The sequence below is a fragment of the Rhinopithecus roxellana genome, chromosome 18, assembly GCF_007565055.1.
Source record: "Rhinopithecus roxellana isolate Shanxi Qingling chromosome 18, ASM756505v1, whole genome shotgun sequence".
NCBI classification, from domain to species: Eukaryota; Metazoa; Chordata; class Mammalia; order Primates; family Cercopithecidae; genus Rhinopithecus; species Rhinopithecus roxellana.
In genome coordinates, this window is record NC_044566.1 from 26,799,840 (window position 1) to 26,823,245 (window position 23,406).

The 23,406-nt window shown below is 38.4% G+C and overlaps 1 protein-coding gene across 2 annotated transcripts; it reads left to right on the top strand.

Annotated features, from left to right (window-relative positions):
* The first annotated feature begins 229 nt into the window (after nt 1-229).
* FBXL3 (F-box and leucine rich repeat protein 3) lies at nt 230-22,111 on the top strand. Of its 2 annotated transcripts, none has more exons than XM_010374616.2 (5): nt 230-601; nt 5,606-5,954; nt 8,686-8,808; nt 11,794-11,965; nt 19,574-22,111. In XM_010374616.2, the coding sequence occupies exons 2-5, from the start codon at nt 5,607-5,609 to the stop codon at nt 20,215-20,217; spliced, it is 1,287 nt and encodes a 428-aa protein (XP_010372918.1). In that variant the 5' UTR covers nt 230-601; nt 5,606; the 3' UTR covers nt 20,218-22,111. The 2 variants fall into 2 exon arrangements, with proteins under 2 accessions (XP_010372918.1, XP_030777892.1); XM_030922032.1 differs by having other exon boundaries at nt 233-322.
* Nucleotides 22,112-23,406: the final 1,295 nt, after the last annotated feature.

Consider the following 23,406-nt stretch of genomic DNA (forward strand, 5'->3'; position numbering starts at 1 on the left):
ATATAGCTAGCTCCAGCCTCCCACATTCCGTCTCAAAACAACAAAAAAAATCCCCTTCAAGCGGGAGTCACATCTATGGCAGGAAAGCAGAGACCCGTCCCATAGCGGGGAGGCAGGGGAGGCCGCAGCGCGCGCTCCCGCTTGGGCGCGGCCCCACTCCCGCCGGGCTCCGCCCCACCCCGCCTCCTCCCCGCCCCCTCCCCGACCCCTCCGGCCGGGACGCGCCGGCGAAGCGCGCGGCCGCGAGCCCTGGGCGCCATTTTAGACTCGCTGTCTGTAGCAGAGGCGCAGGAAGCATTCGCGGTGGCAGCCGCTCGCTGAGGTAGTCTGTCGCGGCGCCGGGGGTCCCTGAACAAGGCGCAGACAGCGTGGGACTGGGAAGGAAGGCTTCTCTCTGGGCAGCCAGAGCCGCAAAGGTGGAGCCGCGTTGTCGCCCTCCGCGGGACCAGCGCCTCAGATGCGGGCGAAGCGCGGGGGGCCGCGACCGCGGGAGCGCGAAGCGGGGGGCCAGGGGCGCCTCATGTGAGAGCCGCGGGACCTGCGGCCGCCGCCGTCCCCGGAGCACGGGGTGGTGTGTAGGGGAAGCCGCCCCCGGCAGCAGGTAACGGCGGAGGGACAGGGCCGAGCCCCGCTGCGACGGCGGGGCTGGGGAGGGACCGCGGACCGTCTGTGGGCGGGCCGAAGGGGCGCGGGGGCCGGGGCGCGCGCTGGCTGCTCCTCAGGAGTGCCGGGCGTGGCGCGGGGCGCGGCACCCAGACCTTGGAGCTTGCTTGGGGGCGTTTCCCCTCCGTGCTTGCTTCCAAACACGTCAACAAGGCGTGGTGCGTGTGCGGCGGCCGCCTGCAGCCTGCCGGCGACGCCGCCGCTCCGGGGCTAGCCGCGGCTCCTGCCTGGCTTTATGACCCTTGGCGCGGGCTGGTGACAGGCATCGTGGAACTTGCACTGTGTGGGGCTCTCCCGGCGTCGGCTACGCCGGTGCTGGGAGCTTGAGCAATGAGACACTGAAATGTCAAAGTGCCCAGGGTGGGGCGCATGAGAAATGTCAGGGGAAGCCAGTCGGGAGGTGGCGCAGGGAGGGGGGGACGCCCCCGCCGCTTAGCCAGGCGAAAAACTTGGTCAACTTGAGCGGCTGCGCGCCTGCCTTTGGCGTGGGCAGTCCTTTAGGTGGAGTGGCAGACAGGGATCAGGAAGCAGCCCAGTAAATGGTCTGTATCTCCAAGCTGAGAGGTGGGAGAGATCATTTTTATTTCGTCGTTGCTAATGATGTCCAGTTGAGTGACCCAGATGTTTTAATTAGAATCCTCCTTTTCTAACTTGAAAAAAAGGTAACTTAGTTTCCGTTATCTCTGAAATACTTATAAAAGTACCATCAACTATCAGTTTATCTCTGTGACCTGTGGACACATTTTCGCCACTGTGTGCTCTCTAACCATTTAGTTGTGAGTTAACCTCTTTATAGTGTTTTATTCTTGTATTTCAGCCGAAGAATGCATATTAGTTTGATATTAGTAAAAGCAGAACAGAAAGGAACTGTGATGCCAAAATAGGCTTTTTAGAGTTAACTACAAATGGGCATTTAAAATTACTGCATGGCCAGTGTAAAAGTGCCTAATACAACGATGGACACAGCTAGCTGTTCACTTCCGGTCTTCATCTAATGATGAAGTTGACTGCTTCTTTCAAAGTTTTTTTTTTTTTAGACAGGGACTCACTTTGTCACCCAGGCTGGAGTGCAATGGCGCGATCTCGGCTCTAGCGATTCTCCCACCCCAAGCTCCCTAGTAACTTGAGACTACAGGCGTGGGCCAGCATGCCCTGCTAATTTTTGTATTTTTTGTAGAGATGGGTTTCATCGTGTTGCCCATGCTGGTCTCGAACTGCAGAGCTCAAGCGATCCACCTGCCTTCTCCTCCCAAAGTGCTGGGATTACAGGCGTGGCCCACGGTGCCCACTTCAAGGTTTATGGAACATAGAGTTAGCTCACTGACTCCTTGTGCTGCTCAGCTAGCCTGTGGTCTTTCCTCAATAGTTTGCTGTTTAGCAATTTGTAGTCATATTAGTCCCTCACCAAAAGCTCTGGTGGCCTAAGTTGCATTATTTGGGGCCTAGAAACTTTGCAGAAAATTAAACTGCCAGAGTCCTGAAGAGGCCTAGTTTTGGTGCTCTAGATTTCTAGAATCTAGAAAGTCTCATTGACGTTTTATAGTACAGCTTGGTCCTCCACACTTCTGTTCAAAGATGAGAGGTGTTTTCACTTTGACAAAAATAGGAATTATAGGGTCCATTGATGTAAATTGTTTGCAGCCTGGAAGATGCGCTGAGATGTTTAATTTTCTGTATAGCAGAGTTTCATGTGTAAGTAGATTTAATAAGATACTGTTAAAGTAGTGTAAATTTTTTCATACATAAAGGAAACCAACTTGGAAAAATTGACATGTAAAATTTTTATTAAGTGTCCACTCACTCCTGTTATTTTCATACAAAAATGAGGATAGTCCAGAGGCTGTTTTTATTGGAATTTGGCCTTAGATTTTTTTCCATTGCTTATTGCACTGTAATTGTGACATAGACATATTACATATGACAATTTACAGACTTAACTCAGCTATTTGTAAACTGGTAAGTGCTTAAAATATGTTTTGGTGATCATATAGTGTTTTTATAACTAGATCAAGAGATACTGTCCCTTAGTGTTGCATACTGTTAAAAAAAATTTTGTCAACTTCTTTAACCTGAACTTGGAAAGGTATTTAAGTACATTTTATTTAAAACAGTACTATAATAGACAAAAGAAAGTTTCTATTTTTAGGACCAGCAAGGTATTTATTAGCAAAGATTATTATGTGAATAAGGCTACCTTTTTATATATATATATATGTATCTCCATATACTCTCAAGTAAAATGAATCATTCCGTCTTTAAGTTGTCTAGTTCTGGTTTTAGAAGATTGTTCTCCAGAAACAGGCAATCAGTATTCTATAATAAGGTGTAGAAATCACGAAGACTGTCATTCTTTTTTGAATCTCTGTATCTCAAAATTGTGAGTAGTTTTAGGTGGTCAGAAGAGAAATTATAAGCTCTGGATAGCAAACACTTTGTTCTTTGACCCAAATTTTATATACTAAAATTAAAATAAGCCTTCAGGGTAAGTTAAAGCAGAAAAATGGGTCATAATGACAGTGTTACCTCAACCTCTAGTGAGGGATTATTATTAGAAGAGACAATATTAAAGATTACAGTGTAGATTATACACTTTTCTCTAAACTTATAAAAAAAAATCTATTCTCAGAGTTACACATAAAATTTCCAGTTTTCCATCAAACTACCTTCTTGCTGTCACCTCTGTCATTCTGTGTTCTTGTTCTCTCCCTGATCAGTAGGGTATATGTAATATATTTTATTTACATAGTTGGGAATAGGAGCAGTGAAGAATGGGCAGTTGATTGCACATAATGCTAAGACGTCTTAGACTGACTTTCATGGCATTAAGGTCAGAGGCCTCTGCCATTCTGTTTTTACTCTCCAGCCCTCAATCCTCTCTCACAAGTTTTGCGAGGTACTGGATGGAGAAAGTCTGCAGAAACATCTCTTTCACAGTAATGCATATGCATATCCTTCATCTCACACAGGAATGAGAAATTTTTTTATGCTGATAGGCCAGAAGAGAGTTGGAGCAACAAGCCATCTTTCTGAAAGGTTGTGACCCCAAGTTTAGATCAAAACCACTACCCTGCCAGAACTGTTCTCTAGAAACAAAAGTATTACAGGCTCTAAACTAAATACCAGTGAGTGGTCTGCAGCCATTTAGTTTAGAGCCTGCTCTACGTTTCCAACAAACAAATCAAAACAAGACCTTTTAAAAAATCTAATTACACAGTAATGCATTGATAGTAAAAGAAATGTGTAAAACATAAAAAGGGAAAAGATGTTTGCAAGAAAAAAAATTACCTGTGATCTGCCATCTACTGTTAGTTACTATAATAATTCAGTGAGTCTGCTTCCAGGGTGTGTTTTCTCGTACACAAGCTTGCTTGCTGTCTCTCTCTCGCTCTCTCTTTCTCTCTCTCTCTCACACACACACAATCTCTCTATCTCCCCCCCGCTCCCCCTCCCCTTCTCTCCCTCTCCTTCTCTCGATTTTAAAGCAAAAATAGAGTCGATTTTAAAGCAAAAATAGAGTCGGGTGTGGTGGTGCATGCAGATACTCTGGAGGCTGAAGTGGAAGGATTGCTTGATCTCAGGAGGTCAAGGCTGCAGTGAGCCATGATTGTGCCACTGCACTCCACCCTGGGTGACAGAGTGAGACCCCATCTTGAATGAATGAGTGAACACAATGAATGAATGAATGAATCATTCTCTGCCTTCTGGGTGGTAACCCCGGTTTTTAGCGTGTTGTATACTTTAATGTCGTTAATGCTGGACTGCTTTCCTATACAACAGTCATATCTCCCCTTTGAAAAACCTTAATAATATTGCATTTCTCACAGAAACCCTATGTTTTATTAAACTCATTTTGCAAATTGAAGCACAAGAATATCAAGTAATTTGCTCAAAGCCACATAGCCAGTGAGAGGTAGAGCCAGAATTCAAACCCAAGGAGCTTGGTTCCAGAGCCCATGCTCTTTAACCATAAAACTGTTTTGCCATGAAAAAACTATCTTTCAAAGAAACTAATGGAATGAAAGTGCTAAGAATACATAGAATAAACAAATAGGTATAATTCAGAAACACAACTTGGGGAAAACAGTGCAATAGTAAGTGGTGTGTTTGAAGAAGCAGCTACATTCCAAACCAAACAATTCATAGCTGGGGTGGTTTTGCTTATTTTAGACAGAGTTAGAAATGTCTGGCAGGTAACACATAGCCCAGTGCCTGTCTGTGGCAGGGGGTGGTTTCAGGAAGAAACTGTTCCACCTCAGATCATCAGGCATTAAGAGTCTCATAAGGAGCACACAACCTAGATCCCTCACATGGATGGTTCACAATAAGGTTCGCACTCCTATGAGAATCTAATATAGCTGCTGATCTGACAGGAGGAGTTCAGGCTGTAAAGCTTGCTCACTTCCTGCTATGGGGCCCAGTTCTGGTCCTCAGACCAGAACCACAGGACCCCTGTATAGATCATTAAATGTGGAACATCTGTTGGCTACTTAATTAACATCCTCTCTGGAGGTTCTTGGGACCCTGGTCGGCCTCAAATTCAGGAACAAATATCCTTAGATGACTTTTAAGAAACCTTTACAAAGTATCACTATAGGTTCCCTTTTATATTCATTTAGTTAAGTTGACCACAACTTTTGAAATATAAATTCTTAGCGTAGTTTCAAAACCATAATGATCTTTCTCCCATGTAGTATATTATACTGATAAATGTAAATGTTTAAAAACATATGCCAAAAAAGTATAAAATTTATAAACCATTGTTGGCTTTCATTGGCATTTTTCAAAATAGTTTGTTTTGGTATTCTTGAATTACTGATCCAGTTTTTCCGCATATTTGTGTTTGTGTATATAAACACACATCTCAGTGACAGAAGAATGAATTTTGAGTTTATTTCTATTCAAAAGTTGAGTAGGAAAAAAACTGATGCATTTTTCGGAATAGGATGAAACGAGGAGGAAGAGATAGTGACCGTAATTCATCAGAAGAAGGAACTACAGAGAAATCCAAGAAACTGAGGACTACAAATGAGCATTCTCAGACTTGTGATTGGGGTAATCTCCTTCAGGACATTATTCTCCAAGTATTTAAGTATTTGCCTCTTCTTGACCGGGCTCATGCTTCACAAGTTTGCCGCAACTGGAACCAGGTATTTCACATGCCAGACTTGTGGAGATGTTTTGAATTTGAACTGAATCAGCCAGCTACATCTTACTTGAAAGCTACCCATCCAGAGCTGATCAAACAGATTATTAAAAGACATTCAAACCATCTACAATATGTCAGCTTCAAGGTAATATTTTAAATCCTTCTTTTAAAAAATAAGTATTTTTAGTGGCTTTTGTTTCCTAAACCAGTACATCTTCTCATGCCTTTAAAATATTTGCTTTTTCAGGGAAAATGCTTAAAAATTTAGAATTATTGTATACCTTAGAAGCTGTCACAAAATAATTATTATATTTGATGGGGCTAAATTACTCTGTTAATTATTAATCATTTCTTAAAACAGCAAAAGCAGCTACTAAATAAGCATAAGTCATTGATAAAGCTGTGAATTACATTGAATTGTGAACGATTTTGAGGAAAAAGAAATATAAAATAAAAATTGGGCGATTATAATTGAGTAGAACTTAGTTGCTATTTCTGTCTAACAGGAACTTAGTGTTACTTACTGATGCTTTTTGAAATGGGATCTTCAAATGAAAAGGAAGCTTAGAAACTTTATGTAGAAGATTTAGATGAATATATTTTAGAGAGAAATAGAAAAAGGTACATGGAAGAATGCCAAAGGGCACTGTTTATTTCTTTTTGTTGCTGGAAGGAAGGTATTGGAAATCATGCAGTGATGAGATAAATGAAGTGGGTGACTTTTTGAGATATCCAGAATAATTTAAGAAATCATAGCTGGATGTGCGCACTTGTAGTCCCATAGTCCCACCTTCTCAGGAGGCTGAGGTGGGAAAATTGCATGAGCCCAGGAGTTTGAGGTTGCGGTGAACTATGATTGTGCGGCTTTACTCCAGCCTTGGTGACAGAGCGAGACCTTGTCTCTATTTAAAATGAAAAATCACAGTGGTTTGTGTGAGGCTTGTCATGTTTTGTTTTGGGTAATGAATAAAATGAAATATGGGCATGTTTACTGAATCTTTAAACACCAGATTTTGTGGTGGTAAATAACTTATTGAAAAAAACAATGCATGAATACTTGATTTACCTGGATATAGCAATTGCTGAACAGTCCAGGCTAAACCTAGGCAAAACAGTAGTTCTTAACCCAGAGCTTCTGGCCATAACTAAAATCTTGTCTTCCCTTGAAGAAGGTGATTTCCTCTTAGATGGAGATTACCTGCTTATTCTCCCATGTGTGTCCAAGGAGGAGGAGAGAATTGGTGATGGGAATGGTTGGATATGTTTTCACCTTTTTTCCCAGAAAAACGCACAAAGGCACTTAGGCCACTGATTGCCAGGTTTTACAAATAAAAATGTAAGATGAGTATTTAAATTTGAATTTCAGATAATCAATGATTTTTAGTATAGTTACATCCCGTTTAATGTTTGGGACATCTTTAATACTAAAAAAAGAAATCTGTTGTTTACCTGAAATTTAATTGGATGTCTAGTATATTATCTTGCGATCCTAACTGGGGGTAAGGGCAAGGGGATCAAACAAAAATTCAGGACTCATCCCCTTACCCCCAGGGAAGAAGGCTGAAGAGGTTTCTGTTTGGTTTTAGTTATCTTTGAGTTGTCTAAGAGTGTTCTAATGGTAAATCATACACAAAGATGTGTATAATACATTCCTCTGATAGGTCTTAAAGTCCAGTTCCACCTAGTAGATTTGCTGGGTCATTTTTATTCTTTTACAGCCCTGTGATATAATTCAGGTGTATCTAGTATAACCCGCATAAAATCATTTGTGCAAAAGTTTTAACATTTTTATTAGGGTTTTTTTTTCCCCCTGAGGAAATAATTTCTGATTTACAAAAAAGAGTCACATCACAGGATTCTTCTGGGCTCTCCTGATAGTCTTCACCAATTGTAGACCAAGGAGGCTTATAGTTAGAATATTTATTCTAGAAGAGAGGTTCTATAACTTTATGTGCATCAAAATCACCTGGAGGGCTTGACCCTCCCCCCAACAGTTTCTGATTCAGATGGTCTGGGTTGGGTATCAACATTTGTTCCCATTCAAGTTCCCAGGTGATGTTGATTCTGTGTCTGAAACTAATATAATTAGCACATTAGTTTTACCATCCACTCAACATTTTTGGGATAAAGTACTGTATATGAATCTGGAAATTAATAATATCCTTTTAACTATTGTTTTAAGGTGTTTCCCAGGCAACAACTAACTTTTTGATGGATGAACTCCTTTTTACATCCTTGAGGGATTTTTTTGGCCCTGTTATCCTTCCCTTAGGAAATGTCTTTGCAGAAGTATGTGTGAGAATAGCTATCTCTTACTTAGTTTAGATTTTCATGCCTGACTGGTCCAGTACACTCATTTTACTTCACATTCATCTTTCCATTGATAACATTAATAATGAATCCCAGGTTGTGATACACATGTACATTTTGAGTAAATACTCAGTTTCTAGTGCATACCATAGAGCCTGTATTTACATCTATTATGTGATCCACTACCAAATACATAATTATTTTTTAAAGACTATAAATTGATTTACTCCATTAGTTTATACAGTCACTTTGGAATAAATCAGTGTAAAAGCCAACATTAAATATGTCTTTTATAATGAAAGCTAGGTCTTGACTTGACAATTGCCCTTCTACTTTTTCAGAGAGACTCAGAAAAGGCTAAAGTTAGAGGTGAGGGTGGAGGGTGGATGATAGAAAGAATGTTCTTTAAGTTATAATGCAATAAACTAGTAATGATACTTCTATGAAACGAATATGTGTACAGAGAAATATAAATATATACATGAGTAATCTTGAAGTCTGGGTATTTGGGGAAAAAAGTAAAAAGACAATAAAATATACATGAGTAATGGTGTTTCTTTTCTAAGGTGGACAGCAGCAAGGAATCAGCTGAAGCAGCTTGTGATATACTGTCGCAACTTGTGAATTGCTCTTTAAAAACACTTGGACTTATTTCCACTGCTCGACCAAGCTTTATGGATTTACCAAAGGTATCTGGTCTTCTTGTTTTATTTTCTATTACTGAGAAATCCGGTGAAAGTCTAACCTTTTTTTTTTTGTATTGACAGTGTGGGTATAAGGAAAGTAATATATATACATAATGGAAAATCAGGTACTATTTAGAATGAAAAGAAATAGTATTTTTTAAGCTTTTTTTTTTTTTAAATCACCGTACTTCTAAATTGGTATGGTTAAAGAAATTTACAGAGGCGTCTATAGGAAGTATTAAAAGAAATTCAGTGAGTAAAACAGAGTCAACCATATTAGATATATTAGGGATATTAGATACTCATTTTGGGGCTTCCAGAGCAGATTGGTGATGTTAGAATCAAAAGTAGAGTGTGCCAGTATTGAGAGCAGGTCTAGCTTGTAAAATCTTTTGGCAAATGTTCTGTAAAGATTTAATCTTGACCAAGGTTAGTATCAGCACAGTTTAGATTAATTTACAGACTTAAAGACATCCTTTATTTGGGTGAAAAGTTAACATATCTTCATATATATATTCTAACGTGATCCTGCACATAATCAGAGATCGTGTCTCTCTCACAACTATTCTCTTAAAATACAAAAATAAGAAGGGTACATTTTTAGAAAGGTGGTAAAGGTATCTGAGTATGTTAGCTAATGGTTAGTAGGTTAGTATCCAACAATAATTGATAGTTTTTTCCCCAGAAGACACTGAAAACTAAAATACAGACATCCTTTTAAGTACCTGATAATATACTGGGATGATTGAGGACGGAATATAACTGAATTGAATATATAACCCAAGTGGTTGTTTCAGTAGAATGTCTGTACCAAATAAATCACCAGTTGATGTCAAAGTCTTAATTGATTTTGAAACATTTTCATTACATATGTATATTTTGAGATAAAATGTTTTTCTTCATGTATAAAATAAGGGAAATGGGCAGGAGAATCTAATTATCTTAATATTTTAAGATCCTAAGTACAGAAGTTAGATCAGCATGGTACTCCGACTTAATGTGTAAAAATCTTATGAATAGCCTCCTAAATTTTGGATTTGTATCCCTTTTTCAAATTCGGGGTGATTCTAAGTCTCCTCTTCCTGTGAGCAGTCCAGGTGATTCTGATTAAGATGGTTAAGGAAACTCACTCTAAGAAATACTAGTTACATGGTATAGCGCCACCTTCAAGCTTCAAATGGGAAATGAAACAATCTGAATTGATTTTTAGTGTACCTACCATAGCTAAAATACAAATGTACATACTGACTCATATGGTATATATAAAAATACCATATTAAAAGATATGTTGAACATAATTTTTCTTTTTTTTCTTACCATTATGCTTATATCTAGTACTAATTTGGGAACCATGAATGGAGCTAATGGAAAGAATGCTTCTTTCCTTATTAAGTGAGTCTAGAATACTTAATACTGTTTTTCTTTTTTTCTTTTCCTTTTATGGCTTTGGTAGAAGATTGAAATAGGGCGTTGTAATATTTTGGAAATCTTGAGAGAACTGAAGAGAACATAGAAGAAATGTTTTTGACCAGAGCTAAATTGGGGAAATGGGAAAAGACGTCAGTGATGCAATCATTAGACTGCAACATGAAATATGTTTGTACAAGATATAATTGAGTTTGATATGAAAATATTAGGAGAAAGATGTTAACATTTAAGTAGTTAAATAGTTACTTAATCAAAATCTAAGTAGTTAACCAGTTGTTTAATCACAGTAGGGAAAAAGTAAATTAGGGAATTATGACCAAGAAGATAGTGTTTTGGTTGGGTGTGGTGGCTCACAGCTATAATCCGAGCACTTTGGGAAGCCGAGGCAGGAGGTTCCCTTGTGGCCAAGAGTTCGAGATCAGCCTGGGCAGCATAGCAAGATCCATCTCTACCAAAAAAAAAAGTTAGCTGTGCATGGTGGCTCACACCTGTAGTCCTAGCTACTAGGGAGGATGAAACAGGATTGCTTAAGTTCAGGATTTCAAGGTTGTAATGAGCTAAGGAGGTGCCACTGCACTCCAGCCTGCGTGACAAGAACAATACTCTGTCTCAAAAAAAAAAAAAAAGGTAATGTTTCATTATACTTCCTTGGCTCTTAGCCTGCCCTCATTCTTTTTCACTCCTGTAGAGAATTTATAAAACTAACTGGAGCATGAAGTTGGTTTTGTAGAGAGGAATATGTTGGACCATGTATTAGCCTTTCTTTACTCTCCTAGATTCTTTGCCTAGTGGTTTCAACTCGTATCTGAGCTCCGATTGAGAGCTGCATACTTTGAGAATGCTTTAATTCCTGTTTGCCTACATCGATTCCTTTAGGTCAAATTCTGTCCAACAGATATATACGTGTGTGTGTATGTGTTTATACACACATGTATGTACATATATACATATATATGATACATGATGAATGATTTCTTTAGTGCTTTTGTGGATCAAAATACATTAAAATAGAAGACTTGAAAATATTGTAGATAACATTTGAAGGAATTTTAAACTTGGAATTGTAAGTATGATTTTGATTGTTTTAGAATCAAATTTTCTGTGAGTTTTCATATCTCAAATGAGTCTCAGATTTTAAATAAATTATTATATTTTTAATGATGGTGTTAATAGTTACTGTTTAGTGGGCATAACTATCAAACAGAAAAGAAATGCAGTTTAGTTTTATAAAACACTAGGGTTTCCAGATACGGCTGAGAGAGATTCTCATCCCTGGTTCCAGAATTCCTCTTTTTACTTACCAGTGGTTTCTCCAATTTAGAGACACTTATTCTGAGGCTTGAAATGTTTTTTTTCCCCTACACATAAATAGGCTCTTCTCAAAGATAACAGATAGTCACCTCTTTTGCCATACTCCCAACAACAGAGTGAAGGGGTGCCGCCCCTAAAACATTTACAAAATATTAATGTCATTATGACTCAGATAAACTGTAGTACTAGGAAACCCCTCAATTCTCATTCCTAAAAATTGAAATAATTTTTTTTTTTTTTGCTTTTCAGTCTCACTTTATCTCTGCACTGACAGTTGTGTTCGTAAACTCCAAATCCCTGTCTTCGCTTAAGATAGATGATACTCCAGTAGATGATCCATCTCTCAAAGTACTAGTGGCCAACAACAGTGATACCCTCAAGCTGTTGAAAATGAGCAGCTGTCCTCATGTCTCTCCAGCAGGTTTGTTGTGTTTTTTGCTAGACACATTTTAGTAAAATGCATTGATATGTTCATCAAATTAGAAAAAACTATGATCATTAACCTTAAAGGTGGATTAATACGACTGCTTCATCTCTTTAAAATATTTCTAATGTAGTAATAGGATAGCATAAGTAATAGAATAGCATATGTTACTAGCCTAGACACTGGCTTTCAGCTTATTTTCTAATCTTATTTGGTAAATTTATGAATAGCACATGCCAGAAAATGAACAGGAGAAAAAGAGGAAAGGACAGTATGAGGTCAGCCTGAGGTGTCCTATTAAGTACAGTAGAATTTTTTCTCATTGTAGTTGAGCTAATAGGGTAGGTTTTGAGTCATAGCAGTCGCATAATTGGTTTTCTTCTCACTATGTAGAGGGAGAAGAGTTGTACTAAGTGGTAGCCTTACATTTTGCAAGATGGTGTTTTTCCTAAGTTGAATTTTGGAGCCAAGAACCCATCAAATGGGAGAAGAGCATTATAAAAGCTCTTTCCAGTTTCTCTTATATAGGATTTTCTGAGCGTTACTGAATTATTCAGTTTGAGATTATTTAAATTCCAGGTGGTTTGTATTGAAAAGAGTGTGTAAACCCTACTACTATATTATATATACTGCTATCTGCTGCTTCATTCCTGACTCCTCCCACTATTGACATGTTTGCTGATCCTTTAGCTGTGTTAGTTGGGAAACCTGTTCTTTAAGGGATAGTGTCAAATCTTTGATCTTTACAAAACACTTCCAACCTTCTTGCATTGGTAAAGGTCAGCCTTCTCCCAAGAAATGATTCCATTTTAGATGGAGATTGCTTGCTCATTCTCCCAAGTCTCCTTGCTCATTCTCTTTTCTCCCACAGGAGGCTCTTGGTGATGAGAATGGCTAGGTCTGTGGTTGTATTTTCTTAGCTGTTCTGCCACTTACAGATTACCACTGAAGCTATTATAAACCAGAAGTTAAGAATAGGCTTTGGCAGTTCTTTTATGACCTTTATTACATTTTTTTATTTACCGTATAGCTCTGCTCTCAGAATAAAGTCTGTGCTTCCTGGCTTCATAGTGTACAAGGTCCTTTGTATCTTGACCTCCACTTGTCTCTTGCTGGTCGCTCGCGTGGAACTTTACTTGGGTCCTGTGGAACTACAGATTTTTGTTTGTACCTTTGTTTGTGGTTGCTCGGTACACTTTATCCTGTGGAATACTTGCTCAAATGTTTTAACTTCACCTTGCTAACTGCAGCCAGCCCAGGCTTCAGAGTTCAGCTTAGATGTGATCTATGTTGACGCGCCTGTCAACATAGGAGAAGAAGGGAACTTCTCCTTTCTGGTTGAGATTTCCCACCTGTGTATTTCCAGAACACTCTGAACGTTTTTGCTAACATTTACCACATTGTATGAGTCTTTATGTCTCTGATTTCTCTATAAAACTGAGAGTTCATAGTTCTCTTTATTCTGGTATATCCTGTGTTCATTTTTATTAAATATACACAACAGTTCTGATAGTATAGTATAAGCTTACCTCATCCCACTTAATTGTAACTGCCCAGTGAGTTCACCTTGCCGGTTGTCCAGACAGAACCGATTTATCAGGATGGGAATTGCAATGGAGAAAGAGTAATTCACACAGAGCCGGCTGTGCAGGAGACTGGAGTTTTGTTGTTACTCAAATCAGTCTCCCTGAGCATTTGGGGATCAGAATTGTTAAAGATAATTTGGCAGGTAGGGGCTTGGGAAGTGCTGATGGGTCAGTTTGGAGATGGAATCATAAGGGGTCAAAGTTAGGTTTTCTTAATGTCTTCTGTTCCTAGGTGCCATGGCAGAACTGGTTGAGCCAGATTACCAGTCTGGATGGTGTCAGCTGATTCATCTAGTACAGGGTTTACAAAATATGTCAAGCACTGTTCTTAGGTTTTACAATAATGATGTTATTGCCATGAGCAATTTGGGGAGGTTCACATTCTTGGAGCCAGAGGCTTCATGACCCCCACATTGTAGTTTCTAATCTTGTAGCTAGTTTGAAAGTCCTGCAAAGGCATACTGGACCCCACACAAGAAGGAGGGGTCTTTTCATGAAAGGGCTGTTACCAGTTTTGTTTCAGAGTCAAACCATGAACTGAATTCCTTCCCAAAGTTAGCTTAGCCTACGCCCAGGAATGAACAAGGGCAGCTTAAGGGTTAGAAGCAAGATAGGGTCGGTTAGGTCTGATTTCTTTCATGGTCATAATTTTGCAAAGTTGGTTTCATAGTGACTTTTGGACTAGTACTTCAGGAAAGGAAGGGAAGAGAAAGAATACTTTTTAATACAACCGGGCGCGTTGGCTCACGTCTGTTAATCCCAGCACTTTGGGAGGCTGAGGCAGGCGGATCACGAGATCAAGAGATCCAGACCATCCTGGCCAACATGGTGAAACCCCATCTCTACTAAAAATACAAAAATTAGCTGGGCGTCGTGGCGTGCGCCCATAGTCCCAGCTACTTGGAAGGCTGAGGCAGGAGAATCATTTCAACTCGGGAGGCGGAGGTTGTGGTGAGCCGAGGTTGTATCACTGTACTCCTACCTGGCAACAGAGCGAGACTCTGTCTCAAAAAAAAGAAAGAATACTTGCAATACTTTTTATTTGAAGAGTATAACCGCATTTCAGTTGAAATTTCATATTTACATATTTTCTGTCTATGTTTTGCATATTTGGACAGTTTTTCTGAGTTGAAATTAGGGACTGTATTCTACTTTCCTCACTGAACATTTAATCAATTTTTTTCCTTTTCGTATAGTTGTTATAATTGTCTGTAACTGGACCTCTAGGTTAGTATGCCTGTTGCTTTCTTAATATTAATTATCAGGTTGAACTAATGAACATTTAGTTACTTAGTTTCCTTGTTGATAAGCCAACATTGCATTATAGTTCTAAGGTTGGACACTTGTTTTTACCTTTTTTGCTGTGATTTAAAAAAAATTGGATTATAGCAGTTTGCTTGTATTAATTTCTTACTTAGGGTACATTCTTAAGAAGTGGAAGTCCTAGGACAAAGGGTCTTTGTGTTTTTGTGCTTTTTGCCATGTTGTTTTTTTTTTTTCCAAATGAGTTCTATGAGTTTACCACCACTAATCACCAGCTTTGTAACAGCTTTATTGGTATATAATTCACAATTCTCATTTAAAATGTACAATTTATTGACTTGTAGTATATTGATAGAGTAGTGCATGCATCCCCACAATTTTAGAACGTTTTTATTATTCTAAAAAGAAACCATATACCTCTTAGCTGTTGCCCCCAAAACCTCTATCCCAACCATCCCTACGCAACCACTAATCTATTTTCTGTGTCTATAGATTTGTCTGTTCTGGACATTTCATATAAATGGAAATCTACCTTTTGACTTACGAATAATGCTGCTTGTGTGGACATACGGTTTAATTTCTCTTTAGGTATATACCTAGTGATCATATAGTAACTCTCCATTCGAGGAAATGCCAGGCTGTTTTCCAAAGCTGCTGTGTACCACTTCACATATCCACTAGCAGTGTCTTCTAACACTTACTTGTCTTTTTGATTATAGCCATCCTATGGGGTGTAAACTCATTGTGGTTTTGATTTACATTTTCTTGTTGACTAATGATGTTGAATATCTTTTTTTTTTTTTTTTTTTTTTTTTGGAGACAGGGCCTCACTGTCGCCCAGGCTGGAGTGGAGTGGTGTGATCCTGGCTCACTGCAGTCCGGACCTCCTGGGCTCAAGCGATCTTCTCACCTCAGCCTCCAAAGTAGCTGGGACCATAGGCACACGCCATCATGCCCAGCTAATATTTTGTATTTTTTGTAGAGATGGGGTTTTGCCTTGTTGCCTAGGCTAGTCTCGAACTCATGGGCTCAAGTGTCCCTCCCACCTCAGCTTCCCAAAGTGCTGGGATTATAGGCGAGAGCCACTGTGCCTGGCCTTGAATATCTTTTCATGTGCTTGTTGGCCATTTGTATATCTTCTGTGGAGAAATGTCTATTCAGATTCTTTGCCTATTTTTCTTTTTTTGAGACAAAAGTCTCCTTCTTGTTGCCCAGGCTGGAGAGTGCGGTGGCGTGGTCTCGGCTCACCACAGCCTCCACCTCCCGGGTTCAGGTGATTCTCCTGCCTCAGCCTCCTGAGTAGCTGGGATTACAGGCGCCCGCCACCACATCTGGCTAGTTTTTTATTTTTAGTAGAGACGGGGTTTCACCATGTTGGCCAGGCTGGTCTCGAACTCCTGACGTCAGGCGATCGGTCTGCCTCAGCCTCCCAAAGTGCTGGGATTACAGGCGTAAGCCACTGCCCCTGGCCCCTTTGCCTATTTTCTAATTTGGGTTGTCTTAATTTATTGAGTTGTAGTAGTGTCCTACTTTTACTTTTGCCACTGTTATGTTTTTAAATACTTGGAACTATGTATTAGTTTTCTTACTGGTGCATAACTGACAGCTCTACACAAAGCAGCTTAAACCAACACACATTTATTTGCTCCACTGTTCTGTACATTAGAGCTGTAGGTAGGGCTCAAGTGGCTTCTCTGCTTAGAGTCTTAAAAGGCTGAGAGGAAAATGTCAGGAAGGCTGGGCTCTTACCTGGAGGCTCTGCAGAAGAATCCACTTCCACACTCATTCAAGTTATTGGCTGAATGTAGTTCCTTGTGATTGTCGGACTGACATCCAATTTCCTTATTGGCTGTCAGCAAGAGGCTGTTAGGGGGTCTTTCTGCTCGTAAGAGACTGGTTGTGATTTTTCTTTTCTGGCCCCCTCTAGCTTAGAGCCAACAATAACATGTTGAGTCCTTTGCATTTTGAATCTCTCTGACTTCCTCTTCTGCAAGCAGAGAAAACTGCTTTAAAAGGGGCTCATATGATTAGACTAGGACCATCCAGATAATCTCTTTTATATGGTCAGCTGAACCATATATCATAATCATGGGCATATCTTATGGAATTCACGGATGCTAGACATTAGGGTGTGGGATCTTGGAGGCCGTTTTGAGCATTACGCCTGCCACAACTGCTTTGTAGTTATTAAATGATACTCCAGAGTTTCTTTTATTTGCATTGTGGGTTACCATTTCCCGTGTGTGTGTGTGGTTTTTAAATTATTATTACACTTTAAGTTCTGGAGTACGTGTGCAGAACGTGCAGATTTGTTACATAGATATACATGTGCCATGGTGGTTTGCTGCACCCATCAACCTGTCATCTACATTAGGTATTTCTCCTCATACTATCCCTCCCCTAGCCCCCCAACTCCCAACAGGCCCCAATGTGTGATGTTCCCCTCCCTGTGTCCATGTGTTCTCATTGTTCAGCTCCCGCTTATGAGTGAGAACATGTGGTGTTTGGTTTTCTGTTCTTGTGTTAGTTGGCTGAGACTGATGGTTTCCAGCTTCATCCATGTCCCTGCAAAGGACATGATGAACTCATCCTTTTTTATGGGTGCATAGTATTCCATGGTGCCTATGTGCCACATTTTCTTTATTTAGTCTGTCATTGATGGGCATTTGGGTTGGTTCCAAGTCTTTGCTATTGTGAACAGTGCCACAGTAAACATACGTGTGCATGTGTCTTTATAGTGGAATGATTTATAATCCTTTGGGTATATACCCAGTAATGGGATTGCTGGGTCAAATGGTATTTCTAGTTCTAGATCCTTGAGGAATTGCCACACTGTCTTCCACAATGGCTGAACTAAGTTACACTCCCAGCAGTATAATAGCATTCCTATTTCTCCACATCCTCTCCAGCATGTTGTTTGCTGACTTTTTAATGATCGCCATTCTAACTGGCGTGAGATGGTATCAGAACAGAGATGTGCTTAAGGTTACCTTGAGTAATCAGGGTATATTTCAAAGTATATAAAATAGCCAGGCATGGTGGCATGTGCCTGTAATCCCAGCTACTTGGGAGGCTGAGGCAGGAGAATCGCTTAAACCTGGGAGGCAGAAGTTGCAGTGAGCCAAGATCGCACCCCTGTACTCCATCCTGTGTGGCAGAGCAAGACTCCATCTCAAAATAAAAATAAAGTATATACCTACCTGCGGAAAACAGAAACTTTGTGGTTGCTGAATACTGAGACATTACTCTGTTTTCTGGTGACTCATTCTGGCAATTCAGTTTGTCTTTTCTGATAATTCTAATGCCCGTCTTTTCCCACTGTTATAAAGCTATGGCTTATTGGTGGCCTCTGTCTTGTCACTTCTTAAGCAGTAGTTAAGTGCATGGACATAAGAGTCACTCAGCCTGTGTTTGTATTGCAGCTTTGCTATTTTTAGCTAGCTGTCTCCACTTCAAAATAGAAGTAATACTTTTCCATATTTTTAAAATTATTTGTTGCATAACCTCTAGTACCTGGCATATCATACTTGTAAACAATAGTAGATGAAAATATGATGTATGTTTTGTTCCTATCCCTGTTTCTAAACATAAGGAAGAAATGGATTGAGTGGGTTACTTACTAGGTAATATAAGGTGCCTCTTTGGGGTAGAATTCTTATACTAGGCCGGGCACAGTGGCTCACGTCTGTAATCCCAGCACTTTGGGAGGCCAGGGCAGGTGGATCACTTGAGATCAGGAGTTCAATACTATCCTGGCCAACATGGTGAAACCCTGTCTCCACCAAAAATACAAAAATTAGCCAAGCATGGTGGCACACGCTTGTGGTCCCAGCTACTCAGGAGGCTGAGGCAGGAGAATCACTTGAACCCGGGAGGCAGAGGCTGCAGTGAGCTGAGATCATACCACTGCACTCCAGTCTGGGCTACAGAGTAAGACTGACGCAAAAAAAAAAAAAAAAAAAAAACCAGAACTCTTATAGAGAGATCAAACATTGACCTTTGAAATGTCATCTATTGCTAGGATGATAGTTTTGGTAAGTTATAAAGCATAGCACCCTAAGTATAGGGAATCATCTAAGGGAGCTGCTTTCTGGGTGTGTTAGAGCTTCAAAAGTCATAATGTATATTTCCATTAATGTGAATTGAGTAGTTATTTTGACATGCTTATTTAGTGATATCTTGGTATTTTTTCTTATAAATTTGATAAGCTGCCTGTACACTATTAGCAATTAGACTGTTGATCATTTGATAGAAATCTTCAGTTTGTAAATATTCTATTTCATTACCTAATTCATAGTTTTATATGGTTCTATCTTACTCTGTTTTTATTAGGATTAGGTTTTGAACTTCAAAAAATGTCCTTTGGCCTCTGTTGCAGTGATAATGTAATTACTTAACCTGTAAGTTTAGTGTTAGTAATAATTTTTTTAAAATATGGCACTGTCTGTGCATTACTGGAATGCCCTAACCTTAGTGATGGTGTATTTTTTTAATGACAGAGTTAATTAATTGAGTTTTATTTCTTTTTCATAGATGGGATTTAGAATTGGTTTCATTTTCTTGTAGACAAAATTAGTAATAGATTTTAAATGTTTGTGACTTCCCTTCCAATTCAGCTATACAAATTTTAAGTTATATAGTTTTGTGGTAAGGGAACTGTGACAAACATCTGTGGGACATGTACTTGATTGAATTTTTGAACAGATAAACTTTTACAAAAACTTGCAAATAATTTGTTTTTTTTTTTTCTTTCAAGGTATCCTTTGTGTGGCTGATCAGTGTCATGGCTTAAGAGAACTAGCCCTGAACTACCACTTATTGAGTGATGAGTTGTTACTTGCTTTGTCTTCTGAAAAACATGTTCGATTAGAACATTTGCGCATTGATGTAGTCAGTGAGAATCCTGGACAGACACACTTCCATACTATTCAGAAGAGCAGCTGGGATGCTTTCATCAGACATTCACCCAAAGTGAACTTAGTGATGTATTTTTTTTTATATGAAGAAGAATTTGACCCATTCTTTCGCTATGAAATACCTGCCACCCATCTGTATTTTGGGAGATCAGTAAGCAAAGATGTGCTTGGCCGTGTGGGAATGACATGCCCTAGACTAGTTGAACTCGTAGTGTGTGCAAATGGATTACGGCCACTTGACGAAGAGTTAATTCGCATTGCAGAACGTTGCAAAAATTTGTCAGCTATTGGACTAGGGGAATGTGAAGTTTCATGTAGTGCCTTTGTTGAGTTTGTGAAGATGTGTGGTGGCCGCCTATCTCAATTATCCATTATGGAAGAAGTACTAATTCCTGACCAAAAGTATAGTTTGGAGCAGATTCACTGGGAAGTGTCCAAGCATCTTGGTAGGGTGTGGTTTCCCGACATGATGCCCACTTGGTAAAAACCGCATGATGTAGGGCATGATGAATAGCACCTTAACTTCAAGCAAATGTATTATAATAAAAGTTTTATTTGTTGTAGTTCTGATATAATTCTACTATTTTGTGGCACAGAAATTTGGTATCTTGAGTCAGTATATGTAAAGATTGTTTATTGGAAGACCCATGAATGAGTTTTGGTCAGAAAACTCCACTTGTTTCCTTAGGGTAATCGCAATCATATCTCCGAATTTTTTTTAATGTGATTCAGATGTAAAAGTAATAACCAGTTATACATATTAAACAGTTTACAGTCTAAAGGAAACAAAACCTGTATGTTATAATATCCAAGAAGTACTAACAGGTTTTCTGAAATGTTATATTCTCTATGCATTTAAAAAAAATGTAAACTTGACATTTTAGGGTCTTCAGTTATACATACACCTGTTATAAGGTGTTTCATATAGCTCAGGAAAGTGAGCATTTTGTGAGAAAAATGAATATATTGTATCTAATGAAAAAGATTGGATGAATATTCTCAAATGTTACAAAGCTGTTTAAAGAAAAGTATATATAAGTAATCGGAACACTTAGAAAACTGATAAATGTCACACAGTGGTATTATAGAAGGATAATACAGAGCCAAGATCAAATTAAAAGATAATAAATGGTACAGAAGGGAGGCAGTGTTTAGCTTTGTATAAACTTTTAGGTTTGCTCTGTAATCTGCTAAACCATATACATTCTTCTGTGATATGTTACTATGTATGTGGCACTTGAGGCACTGTATGTAAAGTAAGGAATGCTTTACTAGTTCTTCTTGGTTTTATCTTTGTTTAAACTAGCTTTGAAGTATTAAACAATAATTGAAATGAAAAGCTTATCTATTTTAAAAAGCCAAATTTAAATAAATATAGAACTTTAAAATGTTTATCAGTTGTTTCCATGAAAGAATATTAGTTTCCAGTAAATTTTAGTGATGGCTCACTCATTTTTCCGTTTTGGAATTACATAGTTATATAAGTAGAATTTTTAAAACTCATAAAGGGAGCACCATTGTACAGTCTAGCATAAAAAGCAAATTTTAAAGAGGATATATTTAAGTTGATAATCATATTTTTCAGTAAATATTGCTCAGTGAACTGGAAAACTGTAATAGAAAAATGTCTGCAGTTTTGTGATTGTTAATTTGGTTAAACTGATATTTTACATTATTTAAGTTAGGTAACATTTTATATTACTTTCATATGAATAAAGGTAATCCATGCATTGTAGAGCCTATATATTGTTGCATTTTTTTAGATGATATAAACTTTGATTTTGGGCACTAGTGCTAGTAGATACTACTGCCCCTCCTGAGGGAAATCAGAAGTGATTTACTCCCCAATGGAATACATTAATTCTCGAAGTGGCTCTTTTCAGTAGTGTGACTTTTAGAAAGTATCTCAGTAGTTAAGGAAGCTAACAGTCTTAGATCTTTTAAAATGGATGATCTTCTTAAGAATAAAGCAAAAGGTGATTTTCTTCATAATTTATGCTTTCCAAAAGTGATATGCTCTCCTGCAGCAACATATAAGTGAGAAGAAAAAAGGCTTATCTAGACTCGAAAATTAAAAGCAATTATAGTAATATTTCCCCTCCTCCTAAATAGTAAAAAGCTCTGATTGTACAAGAATTACCTGTGCTAGTCAAGTTATTTTTCCTTGAACAACTTTGGAAAAATGGATTTGACAGTACATAACCAGTTCTAACCAAAGCTTGTATTTGGAAATTTACTTTTTGTACAAATTGAATTATATAATGCTTAAAATACTTTAATTCACTTTATAAGCAAAATGCATAGTACTTAATTTGTTTATACTGTAAAGTATATGTTAAATGCTTTTATCACTTTGAGAATAAAAAGTTACTAATGCTGTTGTATTTTACTTTTTGAAAACTACACATATTTGACTTTAAACTTAAAAATGTTTCAAATCCATATTTGATGGATATAATATTTAATATTAAACAATGTTTATGATAGACTTGCTTTTTTGAAGATACGAGGTTAGGCTCATGGAACCTATTCTTGAAATAAACTCTGATGCCTAAAGAAATAGGAAATTTAAAACCTACCATGAAATACAAAATTTTAAATGTTTATACAGAAAATAAGGAATGGGTTCTTTCTGCATTCAGAATGAGAACTTATAAAACCCATTATTTAGACAAAGAATCAGTCTTCAAAGGTCCTAGAACCTAACCAGTCTTTTTAGAGATAAATGTCTTTATGTAAATTAGAATAGTTTTCAACTACTGAAATTATTTTCATTGTCTTACTGGCTTTCAATTTGGTAATTTGGGCTGTTTTAACCATATCAGAAAAAATAGGTATGATTGAAGATTAAGTCAATTTAGTACATTTAAAGAACTTTTTTGTATTTTTGGGAAAGTTTAGGCTGAAAGGAAGGAGTTTGTGTGAAGAAGGTTCAAGCCTCCACTAGGTCCTTTAACACACTATAGTTAATCTCTACCCCACACATAGATGATAATCTTTTCACAGACTCCAACCCCAGTTTGTGGGGCTGGTTTTAATTTTACCAGGCAGTCAGGAAAATTCCAGCTGCTTGCTGACACCCAACTTTAAAAAGGGCACAAAGCCTTTTACTCCAAAAGTGAAATAAGAGCTTATCCTTAGAATAATCAGTCCAATAAAAGGATAAATAATCCTAACTTGTTTTAAGTAGGAGAGAAAATTTTGAAAGGAAGGTTTGAAGAGCAGGAAACTACTTGGATAATAAAGGGTAAATAATGACGAAGATGCTAGAAACACTGGCCAGCCTGTTTGTGAACAGGGAAAAAGCATGTGTGTAGTTTTGGAACATCACTCTTTGTATAGCCTGCCAACAATTTATTTAAAACAAATCTTACAGGAACTATAATCCCAGGTAATTCAGTAAGTGCCACCACAGCAGACCATAAAACTGGTAAGACTTGCTAAGACTTGATTTTTTTCTCGAACTTTTAAGGAGCCACCAATATCGAGGGTTCCAAATAAAGTTTAGTAGATTTTTTCACTGTCTGTTTTCCTCTACCTGCAACAATATATTAGATGACACTTTGTGGGTATACTTACCTAATTTTGAGCCAGATTAGTGAGAGGATATACTCACTGTAAAGCCCCAGTCAGACAAAAAATACATAAATTTTAAACATGTACAACATTTTTT